The sequence below is a fragment of the Canis lupus genome, chromosome 11 (genome assembly GCF_048164855.1).
Source record: "Canis lupus baileyi chromosome 11, mCanLup2.hap1, whole genome shotgun sequence".
Taxonomy (NCBI): domain Eukaryota; kingdom Metazoa; phylum Chordata; class Mammalia; order Carnivora; family Canidae; genus Canis; species Canis lupus.
In genome coordinates this window covers 65,920,699-65,940,502 of record NC_132848.1, presented here as the reverse complement: position 1 = coordinate 65,940,502, position 19,804 = coordinate 65,920,699, and the positions used below count along the sequence as shown (strand labels likewise).

Below are 19,804 nucleotides of genomic sequence, written 5' to 3'. Positions count from 1 at the left end.
CCCCCAATGTTCCATATGTGCCCCCAACACATGGCCAGCTCCCTATGCACATGTCCAGGGTGACAAGAGGAAACTTTGCAAATGGCTACTAATCACACACAGAAAGCTGGCCTGACTCTGTAGGATTAAGAGAAACCACACAAACTTGAGCATCAAGGACTGCCCTAAGGAAAGCAAACAGGAGGCTCTCAGCATCTGGCCTAGAGTTACAGAACAGAGAGAAGGCATACAATCTTAAGAATTCCTCCCAAAGGGGGAAGAGAAGTGTGGAGCAGGTGTATACATGGAAAAGTTCTGAGAAAGACTCAGAATCCCCACAAAGCTAATAGAAGGTATTTCATTCCCTACATTAGTTGGTAAGGCTGGACAAGGTGACTACTTCTTAAAATGGGAAAGTAGCAATACAGACTTCAAGGATCATGAGAAATCAAGGAGACATGATACCACCAGAGGAACACAATTTTCTAGTAAATATCCCCCAAAGAAATGAAGGTCTGATTTGCTCAATGAAGAATTAAAAATAGTTGTTGTTTTTTTAAGGAAGCTCGATGAACTACAGAAAAACAAAGACAACAAGATAGGGAAAACCATGTACAAACAAAATGAGAACTTTACAAAGATAGAAATCATTAAAAGAAGAAGAAGGAGAACCAAAAAGACTCTGGAGGTACAGAATACAATGGATGAAATGAAAAAATGTAATAGCATTAATAGCAGACAGGATTGAGTGAAAGCAAGAATCAGAGGTGGAAGACAACTCTTGAAATTACCCAGATGAAGGAGAGCAAAGAAAAAAAAAATGAAACCGAGTGAAGAAAGCACAAAAGAAACAAAAGCAAACATGAAATCTTGGGATTTCATCAAGATAAAAAGCTTTTGCACAGGAAAGGAAATAGTCAACAAAACTAAAAGGCAACCTTCGAAATGGGAAAAGATATTTGCAAATGTCTTATCAGATAAAAAGCTAGTCTCCAAAATCCATAAAGAGCTTATCAAACTCAACACCCAAAAAGCAAAAAATCCAGTCATGAAATGGGCAGAAGATATAAACAGACATTTCCCCAAAGAAGACATACAGATGGCCAACAGACATATTAAAAAATGCTCGACATCACTCAGCATCAAGGAAATATAAATCAAAACCACAATGAGATACCATCTTATACCGTCAGAATGGCTAAAATTAACAACTCAGGAAACAGCAGATGTTGGCAAGGATGCGGAGAAAGGGGAACCCTCTCACACTGCTGATGGGAATGCAAGCTGGTGCAGCCACTTTGAAAAACAGTATGGAGGTTCCTCAAAAAGTTAAAAATAGAACTACCATCTGACCCAGCAATTGCAGTACTACATATTTATCCAAAGGATACAAACATAGTGATTCAAAGGGGCACCTGCACCCCATGTTGATGTTCACAAGAGCCAAAATATGGAAAGAGCCCAGATGTCCATTGAGAGATGAATGGATAAAGATGTGGTGTATATATATATAAATGAGATGTTACTCAGCCATCAAAAAGAATGAAATCTTGCCATTTGCAACGACGTGATGGAACTAGAGTGTATTATGCTAAGCGAAATAAGTCAGAGAAAGACAAATACCATATGATTTCACTCATATGTGGAATTTAAGAAACAAAACATGAACATAGGGGAGGGGAAGGAAAAATAAGAGGAAAATGGAGAAGGAGGCAAACCATAGAGACTCTCAACTATCGGGAACAAACTGAGGGTCGCTGGAGGTGTGTGGGGGATGGGGTAACTGGGTGATGGGCATTAAAGAGAGCACATGATGTAATGAGCACTAGGTGTTGTATGCAACTGATGAATCACTGAATTCTGCCTCTGAAACTAACAGTACAGTATATGTTAACCAAATTGAATTTAAATAAAAAATTTTAAAAAGGAAAGCATAAAGGAACTATAAGATACCAAAAGAAAAAACAATCTGTGAAATTATTTTCCATCATCATAGCTTGTGGTATTTGGTGATTTTTTTTAAAAAAAGACTTATTTATTTATTTTGGAGAAAGCACACAAGAGAAAAGAGAATCCCAAGCAGACTCCCTGCTGGGCAGGGATCCTGAGACAGGGCTTGAACTCAACCCTGAGATCAAGACCCAAACTGAAATCATGTCAGTCACCTAAGTTCCCGGGCCACCCAGGTGCCCTTGCATTTGGTGATTTTTGATTGTGAACTCCTATTTGTTTTACCTTAATTGATGGTAATCCTGGGGCTTTCTTATCAAAAATGCTTTAATCCAGGGGCACCTGCCTGGCTCGCTCAGGTGGTGGAGCACGTGACTCTAGGTTTTGGGGTTGTAGAGCCTACTTTAAAAAATGCTTTAATCCAGATGCGATTTTTTTTTTTAATTCTTTATGCCAAAATTAGGCACCCTATATCCTGGGAACATTTTAGCCTCTGGCTTAATCAGAAGTCTTCACTTTAGCACCTTTACCTTGAGACTTGTTCAAGGCTCGGTCTCTTGAATGTGATGGCCCTTAGAATAATTTTGCCTCTCCCGGGCCCTGCCCCCCCTAGTATTTGCTCTCTGTCCAGGGATCTTTATTATTTTTCCATTTTTAAATTTTTTAAAAATTTTAAATTTAAATTAAATATGCCAGCATACAATGTAACACCCAGTGCTCAGTCCATCAAGTGCCCTCCTCAGTGCTGTCACCCAACTATCCCATCCCTCGATCCAGCTCCCTTTCCACAATGCTTTGTTCTCCAGAGTTAGAAGTCTCTTTTTTTTTTAATTTTTTATTTATTTATGATAGTCACAGAGAGAGAGAGAGAGAGAGAGAGAGAGAGGCAGAGACACAGGCAGAGGGAGAAGCAGGCTCCATGCACCGGGAGCCCGACGTGGGATTCGATCCCGGGTCTCCAGGATCGCGCCCTGGGCCAAAGGCAGGCGCTAAACCGTTACGCCACCCAGGGATCCCTTTTTTTTTTTAAATTTTTTATTTATTTATGATAGTCACAGAGAGAGAGAGAGAGAGAGAGAGGCAGAGACACAGGCAGAGGGAGAGAGTTAGAAGTCTCTTATGGTTTGTCTCCATCTAATTTTTCCCCACTCAGTTCCTCTCTTTTCCCTTATGGTCCCTTTCACTATTTCTTATTCCTCATATGAGTGAAACAATATGATGATTGTCCTTCTTCAATTGACTTATTTCACTCAGTATAATACCCTCCAGTTCCATCCACTTGGAAACAAATGATGGCTATTTGTCCTTTCTAATGGCTGAGTAATGTTCCATTCTATATATAGACCACACCGTCTTTATCCATTCATTTGTTGAAGGATATCGTGGCTTCTAACACAGTTAGCTGTTGTGGACATTGTTGCTATGAACATTGGGGTGCAGATGTCCCAGCGTTTCACTACATCTGTAGCTTTGGGGTAAATACCCAGTAGTGCAATTGCTGGGTTATAGGGTAGCTCTACTTTTAACTTCTTGAAGAACTTCACAGTTTTCCAACTTTCCACCTGTACTAGCTTGCATTCCCACCAACAGTGTAAGAGGATTGCCCTTTCTCCACATCCTCTACAACCTTCGTTGTTTCCTGTCTTGTTAATTTTAGACATTCTTATTGGTATAAGGTGGTATCTCATTGTGGTTTTGATTTGTATTTCCCTGATGGCAAGCGGAGCATTTTTTCATGTGCTTGTTGTCGTTGTGTACATCTTCTTTGGAGAAATGTCTGTTCATGTCTTCTGCCCATTTCATGACTGGATTTTTTGTTTCTTAGGTGTTGAGTTTGATAAGTTCTTTTTCAATCTTGGATACTAGCCCTTTATCTGATACGTCATTTGCAAATCTCTTCTCCCATTCTGTAGGTTATCTTTTAGTTTTGTTGACTGTTTCCTTCACTGTGCAGAAGCTTTTTATCTTGATAAAGTCCCAACAATTCATTTTTGCTTTTGTTTCCCTTGCCTTCATAGATGGGTCTAGTAAGAAGTTACTGTGGCCAAGTTCAAAAATGTTTTTGCCTGTGTTCTCCTCTAGTATTTAATGGATTCTTGTCTCACATTTAGATCTTTCAAGCATTTTGAGTTTACCTTTGTGTGTGGTGTAAGAGAATGGTCCAGTTTTATTTTTCTGCTTATGACTATTTGATTTTCCCAACACCATTTATTGAAGAGGTTGTCCTTTTTCCATTGGATATTCTTTCCTGCTTTGTTGAAGATGAGTTTACCATAGAGTTCAGAGTCCATTTCTGGGTTCTATATTTTGTTTTATTGATCTCTGTGTCTGTTTTTGTGCCAGTACCATACTGTCTTGATGATCACAGCTTTGTAATATAGATTGATGTCAGGCATTGTGATGCCTCCAGCTTTGCTTTTCTTTTTCAACATTCCTCTGGCTATTTGAGATCTTTTCTGGCTCCACACAAATCTTAAGATTATTTGTTCCAGCTCTATAAAGAAAGCCCATGGTATTTTGATAGAGCTTGCATTGTACTTGTAAATTGCCCTGGGTAACATAGACATTTTCACAATATTTATTCTTCCATTTCATGAGCATGGAATATTTTTCCATCTCTTTATGTCTTCCTCAAATTCTTTCATCAATGTCCTATGTTTTCAGACGGATCTTTTACCTCTTTGGTTAGGAGTATTCCTAGGTATCTCATGATTTTTACAATTTACAATTGTAAATGGGATTGATTCCTAATTTCTCTTTCTTCCGTCTCATTGTTAATGTATAAAAATGTCACTGATTTCTGTGCATGGATTTTGTATCCTGCCACACTGCTGAATTGCTGTATGAGTTCTAGCAATATTGGAATAGAGTCTTCTGAGTTTTCTATATACAGTATCATGTCATCTGTGAAGAGGGAGGGTTTGACTTCTTTGCCAATTTGAATGCCTTTTATTTCTTTTTGTTGTCACTGCAATCACTGAGGCTAGGACTTCTAGTACTATGTTGAACAACAGTGGTGAGAATGCATATCCCTATTATGTTCCTGACCATAGGGGAAAAGCTCTCTGTTTAACCTCCTTGAGAATGATACTCGCTGTGGGACTTTTCCTCTATGGCCTTTATGATGTTGAAGTGTATGTTCCCTCTATCCCTACTTTGTTGAGGGTTTTTATGAAGAAAGGATGTTAAGATTATTTGTTCCAACTCTGTGAAGAAAGTCCATGGTATTTTGATATGGATTGCATTGAACCTGTAAATTGCCTTGTGTAGCACAGATATTTTCACAATATTAATTCTTCCAATCCATGAGCATGGAATATTTTTCCATCTCTTTGTGTCTTCCTGAATTTCTTTCAGAAGTGTTCTGTAGTTTTTAGGGTATAGATCCTTTACCTCTTTGGTTAGGTTTATTCCTAGGTACCTTATGGTTTTGGGTTTTGGGTGCAATTGTAAATGGGATTGATGTTTTACGAATGTTGAACCAACTTTACATCCCAGGATCACTCCCACTTGGTTGTGGTGAAAAATCCTCTTAATGTACTGTTGGATCCTATGGGAGGAATTTTTGCATCAATATTCATCAGGGATATTGGTCTGTAATCCTCCTTTTTGCTGGGGTCTTTGTCTGGTTTTGGAATTAATGTGATGCTGGCCTCATAGAACAAGTTTGTAAGTATTTGCTCCATTTCTATCCTTTGAAACAGCTTTAGTAGAATAGGTATTATTTCTTCTTTAAATGTTTGGTAAAATTCCTCTGGGAAGCCATCTGGCCCAGGACTTTTGTATCTTGGGGGGTTTTTGATGACTGCTTCCATTCCCTTACTAGTTATTGGCCTGTTTAGGTTTCTGTTTCTTCTTGTTTCAGTTTTGGTACTTTGTGGGTTTCCGGAAATGCTTCCATTTCTTCTAGATTGCCTAATTTGTTGGCATATAGTTGCTCATAATACATTTTTAAAATCGTTTTATTTCCTTGATATTGGTTGTGATCTCTCCTCTTTCATTCATGATTTTATTAATTTGAGTCTTTTCTCTTTTGTTTTTAATAAGACTGGCTAGGGGTTTATCTATCTTATTAATTCTTGCAAAGAACCAGCTCTTGGTTTTGTTTATCTGTTCTACAGTTTTTCTGGTCTCTATTTCATTGAGTTTTGCTTTAATCTTTATTAACTCTCTTATTCTGCTTGGCTTAGGTTTTATTTGCTGTTCTTTGTCCAGTTCCTTTAGGTGCGAGGTTAGCTTGTGTATTTGAGTTTTTTCCAGTGCTTTGAGGGGGCTTGTATTGTGATATATTTCCCTCTTGGGGACTGCTTTTGCTGTATCCCAAAGATTTTGTTTTATTTTAATTTTATTTTTATTTTATTTTTAATTTTTATTTATTTATGACAGTCACACACACACACACACACACAGAGAGAGAGAGAGAGAGAGAGAGGCAGAGACACAGGCAGAGGGAGAAGCAAGCTCCATGCACCGAGAGCCTGACGTGGGACTCGATCCCGGGTCTCCAGGATCGTGCCCTGGGCCAAAGGCAGGTGCTAAACCGCTGCGCCACCCAGGGATCCCAGATTTTGAACAGTTGTACTTGCATTTTCATTAATTTCCATGAATCTTTTTGATTCTTCTCTAATTTCCTGGTTGACCCATTCATCTTTTAGTAGGATGCTCTTTAACCTTCATGTGTTTGAGTTTCTTCCAAATTTCTTCTTGTGATTGAGTTCTAGTTTCAAAGTATTGTGGTCTGAATATATGCAGGGGATAATCCCATTCTTTTAGTATCGATTAAGAGCTGATTTATGACCTAGTCTGTGGTCTATTCTGGAGAAAGTTCCATGTGCACTTGAGAAGAATACCTTTAAAATTTTCTCTTTATCTTTGAAATTTGCAAACTTCACTATTATATGTTGGTGTATTGATTGGTTTTTGTTGATTTTAGGAGGGGGTCCTCTCTATCTCTTAGATCTGAATACCTGTTTCCTTCCCCAGATTAGGGAAGTTCCCAGCTATAATTTGTTCAAATATACTTTGTGTCCTGTCTACCTCTTTTGGAATCCCAATATGATGAATATTACTTTCTTCCTCTGTTAATTTTTTTTCTCTTTTTTCCTCTCTTCCTTCCTTTCCATCAATTTGTCTTCTATGTCACTCACTATCCCACTTCATTAACCCTAGCAGATAGAGTATCCAGTTTAGATGACATCTCCTAAAGTATTTTTAATTTTGGCCTGATTAGATCTCAGTTCTTCAGCAAGAGAATCTCTCGAGTCCTTTATGCTTTTTTTCCAGAGCCACCAGTATTAATTGTATTTCTGAATTGTATCTCTGACATGGTGTTTAAATCCACATCTAGTAGGTCCGTAGCAGGGAGTATTACTTCTGGTTCTTCCTTTTGTGGTGAATTCTTCCTTCTAGTCATTTTGTCCAGTGCAGAATGGCTGTATGCATGAGGAGAGTCAAAAATATCAATCATGACCTAAGTAAAATACAGTCTTGACAATTCTGAAGAGTTCAGAGACCAGAAAAATAAAAAGAAAAACATAACAAAATAAAACAAAAGGACCATGAAAGTGATAAACAAGATGAAAAAAATTTTAAAAATTTTAAAAAGGGGTGGTAAGGAAATGGTGGTGGAGAGAGAATATAGTCTCACTAAGTAGACCTAGAGCGTGATCCTCATGATTCTGGGTGTATTTTATTCTGTAAATTAGAAGATGTTAAATTCCAAATTTGTATAAACCAGCAAATCTTATATAGAAACCCAGCATCGATCACAAAAACAGAAACAAGATAATAGGGGTGGGGGTGGAATGGAAAGGGAAAATAATAGTCTCACAGACTGAACCAACACGGTGTTCCACTTGGTTCTTTGTGTATTTTGGTCCATGTGTTAGAAGGTACTAACTTCCACCATTATAAAACATAACTAGACAGAAAAACAAAACCCCACAACTCCTATATCTACCAAAATTAAATTGAATATGTTGAAAGGAATCCAAAAATGAAGAATATATCTAAGACATGTAATTGTAGAAATATAAAAGGAAAAAGCTTAAAAATGAAGAGTTAGTAAAATGTTGAGGCAGGAAAAGAGAAAAAACATTGGAAATTTTTAACCTGAAAGATAAATGAATCATAAGGAAACAGACTTTGAGTTCTATATACTACCTTCCCTCATTCCTGGAGCTTTCCAGTGCTGCTTGGTCAGTAAACTTGCTCTTCCCTTGTCCTTCCAGCAGGTCTTCTGGGGGAGGGGCCTGCTGCACTGATTCTCAGGTGTCTGTTCCTGGGCAAAGATGCCCGCCCCCTGCCTGGTGCCCGGCTCAGTGTGAGCTGTTTATCCTGTAAGGCCTTTGTTCCCTAGAGGCTCTACCTGTCCCAGGTGAAAGATGAAAAGTGGCTGCAGCCAGATCTCCAGCCCCAGAGCCAAGAGCTCCCCGTGAGTACCAAACTGCAGACTCCCAGTGCACACTGGCCTGGATGCCCCTGGGTGCAGGCACCAGGCACTGATCTGCACAAATGGAAGTGTGCCCAGCCGCAGCAGAGTTCTCACTGTCCGGTGCCCTCTCCGCTTCCGCCTGTCCCAGAGGGAATGGGGATTGCAGGCTTCATCTGCAGGGGCACCAACTGATGGAGGGCCCAGCTCCACTGGACCTGCTCCTGGGGTCTGCCTCTCCCAAAGGGAATGGAGGGCAGCCACTTCCGTCCATTGCCAGGCTCTAGGGTAAAGAGAGCTCAGGTGCCGGCCCACAAAACCGGCCAGCTTCTCCCAGGTGTCCTGGGAGGTTTGCGGCGCTCCAGCCCTTTACCATCATCCAACTGTGGTTTGCAGTGAGCTTTCTCCCAGGTGCCCTTATTCCTATTGTGTCTCTGGAAATATTGAAACTTCACTTCCCTTCCTGCAACTCTGCCCTATTTCCCCACTGAGTACTTTTCAGTCAGAGAAATATAGCAAATACACAAAGAACCAAGTGGAACACTGTGTTGGTTCAGTCTGTGAGACCATTATTCTCCCTTTCCATACCGCCCCCACCCCTATCATCTTGTTTCTGTTTTTGTGGTCGATGCTGGGTTTTATATAAGATTTGCTGGTTTATACTCAGGTGCAGAGTTCTAAAGGTCCCGATTGTCCACTCCACTGCTTTCCTGCCCCAGCTTTCCTCGGCTCCCCCCCTTGTCTTTCTTCTCTGCCTTCCTACCTTGTCAAAGTGATCATGTTTCTCTCTATAGCATTCCAGTTGTTCTCTTTACACCTCAGGTTGAATTCATAGGTGTTCAGAATGTTTTGGAAGTTACCTAGGCACATTTGGTGGACCAGGTGAATCAAGGACTCCTCATCTTGCCTCTCTCTCCTTACTCTAGTTTTAATGAGGGATTTCATTTAGTTAGTTATTTTTTTTTTTAATTGAGACTCTGGGACCCTTGGAGAGATTTTCTTATTTTTTTAGATTTCTATGGTGTACTTTAACGTGTGTTTTATAGGCAGTCTAGTTGGGAGCTTCCTCTGCTATTTCTAGTTGGTCATGCTGCCAGATGCCAATGCCAATTCTTTCTTTTGATCAAAGTGTCCATCATTGCCTCTCACCTAGAAAGAAAAACACATTCTATCTTGCCGCTCTTAATTTCACTGTCTCCAATTTTAATTTATCCTGTATATAATTGCCAACTTGATGTATCAGTGAACACGTTAGACATTTTAAATTCAAAGTACCTGGAAACAAGAGTTTCAAGCTCAGGAAAGATAGGGATCCTAGAGATTATTGAGTCACTGATATAATTATAAATGCCATGAGACTGGGTAAGGTTACTGGGGAGACTAGAGTAGTGAGTATAAATAAAAGAGTATTATAGAACACCAATTTCAAGGAGTAGGCAGAGAAAAACAAACTAGGAAAGGAGATTAAGAAGATGAAATGCCAGAAATTGGAAAACAAAGAATGGTATCTCCAAATGTGAGGAAAGGGAGGGTTTCAAGGAGGGGAAATTTATAGGGTCACATGTGGCCAAAAGGGCAAACAAGAGAACTTATCATTTGTTTGATCATTAGAAGATGGATGATTACTGTTGTCAGAAAAGTTTCAGGGCAGCCCCGGTGGCGCAGTGGTTTAGCACCGCCTGCAGCCGAGGGTGTGATCCTGGAGACATGGGATCAAGTCCCATGTCCTGCTCCCTGCATGGAGCCTGCTTCTCCCTCTTCCTGTGGCTCTGCCTCTCTCTCTCTCTCTCTGTCTCTCATGAATAACTAAATAAAATCTTTTAAAAAAAGAAAAGTTTCAGTGTAGTGGGATCATATGCTAAACAGCAATGACTGTATGAACAAGTAATACAACTTGCTATAATCCTCTCTCCTTTTTCTTCCACATCCACTGAATATATAATGAGTCAGTAAGCTTCCTGAAACAAAAATAATCACAATTGCCTTCTGATCTTCCCTAGTTGAAAGGGATTCAGGCAAATACTGGAGAGGTTAGTAAGAAGGCAAAGGAGGAGATTGGGGATAACAGTCATTAATTTTTTGTTTAGACTGTATTATAGATATTTTATTAGTAAATTTATGTAATCTGGTAGTAATAACTAATGTACATTTCTGATATGTTTTAGTTGAAATCTTTATTTTTATACTATCATATTTCACAATATAAAATAGAGAACAAAGAACTTAACTGCTTGCTTTTGGAGTCAGAAAAACTTAGTTATATCTGTGTAAATCTCAGCGTTCAGACCAAAAAAATTAAAAAAAAAAAAAGACCTTTCTTTCTAAAACTATATGCAAAAGTATATGATCATGACATGCTTTCCTCTCAAGATCTTAAACTTTCTGTAAAGGTAATTAAATTGTAACTTCATGTATCTTAGTATAAAATTAAACTTTCATCAAAAAGAATTATCAAAGTTATACTTCAGGGAAAGAGAGTATGATTGTGAAAAAAGAGTAGAAAAGTAGTACTTTGCATATTTAGAAAATACTTAAAAATATTTAGAAACCATTTATTTCATCATTTTAGAACAGCCTAGGATGTATTTTCTCCAAAACTCACAAATAGGACTTTTGTAATAATACATCCGACTTCTCACCTTTTACCTAAGAAACACAAATGTATAATTCTTTGATTTGTTAATTACTTTTATCCTGCTATATTCTCCATATCCCCATACTTTTCTCCTATAAAACACGATAAAGTTAAAAATTATGAGAGACCTATTTCCTAGGTCAGCCTTTCTCTGTATTCAGCAGCACCTACTCTGGGTTAAGCTTATCCTTGAAAGTTGCATTGGAGGCCTCTATAGGCTCTTTGCCTCAGCTCCTTCTAAGTGCATTAACATTCACATGCAGAAAATCCCAGCAGGCAAATTCCCTATTGCTTGAAAATATTTTTCCCAATGAAGAACAAAAACAATAATACATAAATATATTAAACAAGCAGCTCTCTCCTTTGTGGTTTGTTCACAACTAACATATAACATTTCTTTTTTTCCTTTCAGGTACCAGAGATTTGAAAAGGCATTTCTGTTAGCTGTTGACATTGGTGCTCGTGACCTGTTTATGGTGAGTCATTCCCAAAGATGATTTTGTTCCTTCAGTTCTAAGGCTGAGTAAGTTGTCAGCTTTTGTGACCATTAAAAAGGATTAGTGTCATTTGTGCCTTACACACATGGTGGGAAAGCATTATTCCATCTTGGCTTGCAGCTTTGCCTTCATGAAACTGGTCAATAGCCATCTAGTCTCTTTTGACTTGTTGACATTTTCCTTGCCAGGGCCCAAAGGATATTTTATGTTTTCTAAGAATGTATAATTCTTGAGCTTTTTTCTTCACGTACCTTGATATAAGGGGATGACACCTTTCTATCTAATAAGCTTTAATGTCTTCTTAATCCATTCTCTGAAGTACAGCTACAGAAGCTAGGACATAAGGCAAAATATGTGCCATAAATTTTGAATGTGCTCAGTTTATCCCTTAGACTTTAGTGTGAAGTAACAAATTATGAATGTTCTCACTTATATTTTTTAATTAACCACAGTTCACAGTAGATGCAAGGGGTTATAAATTCATATACACTTTAGTCATCCATTTATTAGCTAACAGTAAAATTGGCCAGCTTTTTACAGATCCTTGTGCTCTGTATCAGTTTCGTATAAGATCTTTTACCACAATGTCACAGTGAGATCAGATGTTCCTTTTCTGGTTTCCTAGCATATTCTCCATTAGAAACTTCACTGTTATCAAAGAAACAGTTAAGCAAATTTCTTGAAAACAAACAAAATTCTGGAAGTCTCTTTTACCTGAATCTTCTGCACAATGAAGACATTTTTGTAGTTTAAATTAAGCTTTGATGGTTTAGATGTTAAAATGGATTTATGGCTTTAGGTCACTTGTCTTTGGAATGAGTTTGTTGTTCAAATTCTAAGTTTCCATTATTCAATTATATTGTGCTTTCATTAATTATGAAAAAAATCTTTGTAATCATGAAAAAATCTTTGTAATTCCTTCAAAAGTATGAACCTTCTGTTATTTATCATCTGTATTTTGTATTTTGTTCTGTCAAATTGAACAGGCATATTCATATATAGAGGGATGGTTTTACTCTTTGACTAATATTTGTGCATATTGAGATCACAGTGTCAGAAATTAGAATACTTTTTAGATTTTTTGATCCCACTGACTTTCTCTTTATCTCTACCTTTTCACCTCTGCCACAATTCACTCTAGTAAAGGTATATTGTCTTCGTATTTCTTTACTTGTAATGTTTTGGGGTCTTAGTGGGGCTAATGTACTGAAAGACTTCATAAACTGGTAAGTAGTATACAGATATCATGTGTCACTACTGCTAAGATGGAAAAAAACTATTATTATTATTATTATTGTTATTATTATTATTATTATTATTACATGACCATGTAAGAAATAATGAAGACCTGAAACAGAGCCTGAATTATACAAATATAAAGGACAGGACATTTTGTAAGCAAAATCAATACAGTTCAGCAATACCTTAGATGAAAATAAAATATTTTGATTGTAAGATAAATAATACTATAATAGAAAGTAAACAATACCATAAAATATAGAGAACAAAAGTAAAAACCACTTAAATTCTTCCAGTCTAGAAATGAACATCCTTTTTTAAATTTTATTAAAGTTCGATTTGCCAACATATAGTGCTCATCCCATCAACTGCCCCCCTCAGTGCCCATCACCCAGTCACACCATCCCCCTGCCTGCCTCCCCTTCCACTACTCCTTGTTCGTTTCCCAGAGTTAGGAGTCTCTCATATTTTGTCATCCTCTCTAATTTTTCCCACAAAATGAACATCCTTTAAAATACCTTTCTATGTGAATATATGCTTTTTGTTTATAACTTGAGGTTTTAAATTCAACAATATAACACAGTTTTCCATATCAGTAAACATAAGTCTATATCATTTCTTTAACATTTACATTGTACTCCATTTTATGGTTGGTATTGTGATAAAAACAGGAATGCAGATCAACGGATAGAATAAAGGGTCCAGAACTGAACCCATGCGTATAGAGTCAACCAGTCTTCGACCAAGAACACACAATGGGGATAGGATAGTCTTTTCAATAAGTAGTGGTAGGAAAATTGGATGTCCACATGCAAAAGAATGAACCTGGACCTTACACCCCTCACAAAAACTAACTAAAAATTAATTCAAGACTTAAATGTAAGACCTGAAAACATAAAACTCCTAGAAGAAAACATCAAGAATAAGCTTCTTGATATTAGTCTTGGCAATTTGGGGGGGTGGGGTGGGGTGAGGTGGAGGGTGAGGATAAGACAACAAAAGCATAGGCCACAAAAACTAAAATACAAGTGGGACTAGGGGCGCCTGGGTGGCTTAGTGAGTTGAGTATCTTAATCTTGGCTCAGGTCTTGATCTCATGGTTGTGGGTTCAAGGCTCACATTGGGCATGGAGTCTACCTAAAAAAAGAAAAAGAAAGAAAAAGAAAATAAGTGGGACTACATTAAACTAAAAAGCTTCTGCATAGCAAAGGAAATAGTCAAAATAATGAAATGGCAATCTACGAAGGGGAGAAAATATTTGAAAATCATGTATTTGATAAGGGGTTAATATCCAAATATAGGAGGAACTAATACAACTCAATAACAACAACAACAACAAATCAAATAATTCAGTTGAAAAATAAACAAAGGATCTGAAAATACATTTTTCCAAAGAGAACATACAACAAGTACATGAGAAGGTACTCAACATCACTATTCATCTGGGAGGTTCAAACCAAAACCGTAATTTGATAACACCTCATACCTGTTAAGATGCCTTTTATCAAAAAAGAGATTACAAAGGTTGACAACGATGTGGAGTAAAGGAAACCCTTGTTCACTGTTGGTGGGAGTGTAAATTGGTACAGCCACTGTGGAAAACAATATGGAGGTTCCTCAAAAACAAAACAAAACTACTACATGACCCAGCAATCCCACTTATGGGTAAAGATCCAGAGGAAACAAATCAGTATTTGAAGAAGTATCTATCCATGTCTACTGCAGCATTATTCACAATAGCTAAGATGTGGAAACAACCTAAGTGTCCATTGACAGATGAAGGGAATCTTGGCATTTGCTGTATCATTGATGTACCTGGAGGGCATTACTAAGTTAAATAAGCCAGATAGAGAAAGACAAATACTGTATGGCATCAGTTCTATATGGAATCTTAATAAATAAAACCCAATTTCATAGAAATATAGAATAAAATGGTGGTTGCCAGGGGCTCGTTAGTGCTCTTTGTGCCACTTTAAAAATCTTACTGCCTCAAGGTCTTGAAAAAATTTTTAAGGTTTCGTTTTTAAATAATTTCTACACCCAGCATGGGGCTTGAAGACACACCCCCTTCCCAGATCAAGAGTTGCATGCTGTACTGACTAAGCCAGGTGCCCCAAAATTCTTTTTATTTTGCAGAATTTGTATTTTTAATGTTAACTTTTAAGCCTACAATCTACCTCTGTGGAGATTCAGCAAAAAATTAAAAAAAAAAAAGGAATACCACATGATCCAATAATTCTGCTACTGGATATTTACCCAGAGAAAATGAAAACACTAATTGGAAAAGATATATGCACCCCTATGTGTATTGCAGCATTCTTTACAATAGCTAAGATACAGAAGCAACCCAAGTATCCATCCATAGATGAAAGGATAAATAACATATATTATATATAGATACACACAATGGAATATTAGCCATAAAAAAAGAAATCTTGTCATTTGTGACAACATGATGGACCTAGGGGATGTTATGCTAAATGAAGTAAGTCAGACAGAGAAAGACAAATACAGTATTATTTCACTTATATGTGGAAGCTAAAAATAAAAACAAGTGAATAGACAGCAAAAAGAAACAAATGGGCTCATAAATAAAGAGAACAAAATGGTGGTCATCAAAGTAGAGGGTTGTAGGAGGATGGGCAAAGTACATGAAGGGGATTAAGAACTACAACCTACAAATATAAGTTAGGAATATGAAAAGTACAACATAGAGAATAGAGTCAATAATATTGTAATAACGTATTTGACAAATGGCAACTACACTTGCCATGGTAATCATTGCATAATGTATAGATTTGTCGAACTGCTATGTTGTACAACTGCAAATAATGTAATACTGTATATCAACTGTAATTCAATAAAAATAAACCAAATGCCCATATAAATGTGTATATCTACTACTACACTTGGTCCTTAATTGCCTTACTTTATAAATATTTATATTCAATAGTGTAAGTCTTCCAAGTTTGTTTAAATGTGTTGTTCTTATGCTAATTTGTGATAGATGCTTAAGTCATGGATTTTTCAGCTTCTGTTTCCTAATGTATGCATTCAAGGGTATAATTTCCATTTAAGCATGACTTTGATTGCATTCTGACAATCTTATGTGTATTTTTCATTGTCATTCAGTTCAACATATTTCTAACATTCTGTTGGGAATTCTTCTTTGCTTTAGGTTTCTTAAAAGTTTATTTCCTAATTTCAAACAACATTTTCTAGGGAAACACACACACACACACACCTTAACCTGTTCTGTATTATATCAACCTTTTGAAATTTATTGAAATTCCCTTATGGCTCATTATATGGTCAGTGGCAAGATTTCCATGTACATTTTTTTAAAAGACTTTTATTTATTTAATCATGAAAGACACAGAGAGAGACACTGGCAGAGGGAGAAGCAGGCTCCATGCAGGGAGCCAGATGTGGAACTCAATCCTGGACCTCTGGGATCACACGCTGGGCTGAAGGTGGCACTAAACTGCCGAGCTACCTGGGCTGCCTGATTTCCATGTACATTGAAGAGAATGTGCAGTCTACAGTTCACTGTTGAATGCAGTGTTCTATATAAATCAAGTTTGTTAGTCATGTTTTTCAGTTCTTCTATATCCTCACTGAGACTGGTGTTTTAAATTTTTCCTTTATAATTGTCGACCTACCTTTTTTGTTTTATTTAATGTTGTGTGGTTAGGTGCATGCCAATTTAGAACTGTTATATTTTCTTTGTATATTGAGCCTTCATCATTATGAAACATTCTATTTTCTAGTAATGCTTCTTGCCTTAAAACCTACTACATTCATCTCAAAGTATACCTACACCAGTTTTATTTTGGTTTGTATTTGCTTCACATATCATGTATACATGTCCCCTTATGTAAGTTATATCTTTTATAAGCAACATATATTTGTATATTTATAATCAGCTGTCACAACCTTTGTCTTTTAATTTGATTATTTAATTGAATTATAATATAAATAATACAATTGTATTTGTCCTACTCTCTTTCTTTTCTATTTTCCCACCTATTCTATGTCCTTTTATCTAACTACCCTTGCTCTTTTTTATGTTAACTATGTTATTCCATTTTTCCCTTGTATTAGCTTATTAATTACATTTTTCCTCTAATTTTTTCTCTTGACTACTGTGCTTTTGGTGGATTTTTCTGTTCTTGTTTTGAGGTCATTTGGTCTTATGTCTTTGTTCTTTTTTTTAATTGAATGTTGGACATAGAATTTTTAAAATGTGATAATTTGAGGCTATGTATGATGTTGTTTTTACTTTTGCTTCTGGCAAGTCATTAGGGTATGGGTTAAATGATACCTTAATCCATTCTGGGATTGAGTTTATTTGAAGATGAGTTTCAGTCTAAGAGCTGGCTTATTTCTACTTTATACTTACATCAAGAATGTAGCCCCTCAGGAGTCTAGTTGGAATCCCTGCTTGTTCAGCAGACCCTGATGTATAACTTGGTAGCCTTAGTCCATTGACTCTTACCTAAAGCTCTGTGGCAGTTTCTCAACTTCTTAAACACTACTTTCTTTCTTTCTTTCTTTCTTTCTTTTTTTTTTAATTTTATTTATTTACTCATGAGAGATCAGAGAGAGAAAATAGGCAGAGACACAGGCAGAGGGAGAAGCAGGCTTCATGCAGGGGGCCTGACATGGGACTCTATCTGGGGTCTCCAGGATCACGCCCTGGGCTGAAGGCGGTGCTAAACTGCTTGAGCCACCTGGGCTGCCCTAAACACTACTTTCTGTTAAGTTTCTCACCCCCTTGGCCGCCAATTACATATTGGCAAATGCTTTGAAAAGCAAAAGCAGCACCAAATGTCAGACTTACCTTTTTGGGCTTTACTTCTGTCTAGAATCTTGGGCCTTCAAATACTTGCTGTCTTGGTACTTCTCCAGTGTCTTCAAACAGAATTTTAAAAATTATTTTATCCAGCTGTTTAGTGCTCTCAGCAAGAGTACTGGTTTGATATATCCTTATCTGGATTACTGGAATCAGAAATTCTGCAGAATATTTTTGGGAGGTGAGTGAAGTGTTAAAAATTGGCACTAGCTGCTTTCCAATTCTGGATAACCCCCTGCAGTGTGCTATTACGTTTGAACTATTGATCACTAAGAGCTTTACATCTCACAAATTCTACTTTAAAGCATGACATCCGTTTTATACCCAAAATGGAGCAAATGGGATTTTATAAGATATATACAAGGATTTATTGTTTAATTATAGTAAAAGCACTAAAAAAAGAAAACCAAGCACAAAAACCTAAATTTTTAGAATTTTAACTTATTTTCAAAAAAGTAAAAAAAAAAAAAAGTCTCAGCCCTTCTTGATGAAAAATTGTATTAATCTTATAAGGTGAATAATGCAGATCTTTCCTTCTGATAATAGCAGAAGATATTTGTGTTTATGCTTGCTTAAATTTATAGTCTGTCTTTCTTGAGGGTATGCCAAGTGCTTTATGATTATCAGCAACAAAATCATTACATCTCACAAAATTAAAGCAGTTAGCTTTTCTTGATCATTATACCAGATAATGTCTTATATGATGGTATATTATGTCAATATAACATATATTTTATAAATTGCCTTATTTAATTTTCATAATAATCCTAACCAATAGAATTATTATACCTACCTTATAGTTGATACTGTTTATAAGGAAAACTTAGAATTGTGAATCAAATTCAGGTGTGTTTGACTCTAAAGTTCACGCTATTTCTATTTATACCAAACTACGAATATAAACTAAAAATTTGGAAGTTTTTTCAGAGCTCAGTGATTTATGACTTGATGACTCCCCATAACTAAATTCAAAAAACTATTCTTTTCTTTTATTCTTTATCAGAATTAAAAAGTTATCAGCAAGAATGTTTATTGCAGAATGACATCAGATCTAGCTTGATTTACAGAACCCTAGTTTTATTTAGAATATTATTCATCCAGATTAAGATGAATTAATCTTTAATCTGTAATAATAGGAAGTGTACAGTGAATATAGAAAGGACCACAGAAAAATAACACCAATTTCCCATTTCCCTATTTTTCATTCTTGGCTCCAGGAAGAATACTTTCATATGTTTAGTGATAGTTTTCTTAAAGACAGGTGTGGTATATGCCAAACGTGATATTGATCAATCTACCAGACTAGAAGTCTGCTCTTGGAGAACCCATCTGCATCTTGGGAGATACAAAGAAGAGTTGTTCCTTAAAGTACATATGAACTGATAGGTATGACACTCTTTAAAGTGTGTCCCCAATTTCCTGTCCTTCAAAAAAAAATTACCTTCTCATTGATCCCTATGGTTCATTTCCTACCAAAACTCAAGCAAAAAGGAATAATTATATAATCAATATTTGCTCAACTCCTTTAAAATATTACTGGTAAGAGAAAAGGATGTTCCACTTCCAGCTAATGGACAAATTGGTTTTCAGACTTGCCCGCCCACTCTAAACTACTATAAAAGTGAGCAAAATATGACAACTCTATTTAGACATTGGACAGTAAGCCCTGCAAGACTTTGCTTCTTAAAAAATGGGGAATACACAGAAGTCTTTCTCTGTAATTCTGAGAGCAGAGACCAGTGATGTCTCTCAACTGGAGAGCCAGAGTTAAGAGTTTAGAATTCAGAGATGATGAGTGATCTAGAATTTGTTGGGCAGGATACCAGAATCGGAAAATCTGTGCGAAGAGTAGAGACTCAGAAGTCTACAAGGTGGTTCCTCTGATAATCAATGGAAAGCTAAGCCTCAAGAACACAACGCCTACCAAAGAGTCACTACTGTGAAACTGAGAACTAAATGGAGAGGCTTCATTATTCTGAGAGACACTGGAATTCTGGATCAAAGTGAAGCAACCTCATTGGGCATTTGCATGAAACCCCAGACATGCCGTGTTTGATGATAAAGGTCATATCCCAGAACTATGCACAAAACTGAAAGAGATCTGCCTTTAAAAATCACAAAACTGGGATCCCTGGGTGGTGCAGCGGTTTAGTGCCTGCCTTTGGCCCAGGGCGCGATCCTGGAGACCCGGGATCGAATCCCACGTCGGGCTCCTGGTG

At 36.9% G+C, this 19,804-nt stretch overlaps 1 protein-coding gene across 16 annotated transcripts in view; it reads left to right on the top strand.

The window, feature by feature from the left end:
• Positions 1–19,804, top strand: part of WDPCP (WD repeat containing planar cell polarity effector) — a 429,099-nt gene that overhangs the window by 230,183 nt on the left and 179,112 nt on the right. For all 16 annotated transcript variants that reach the window (XM_072768570.1, XM_072768566.1, XM_072768568.1 and 13 more), the window contains one exon: positions 11,407–11,470. In XM_072768570.1, coding sequence (XP_072624671.1) covers positions 11,407–11,470 — 64 coding nt within the window. The remainder of the gene's footprint in view (positions 1–11,406; positions 11,471–19,804) is intronic.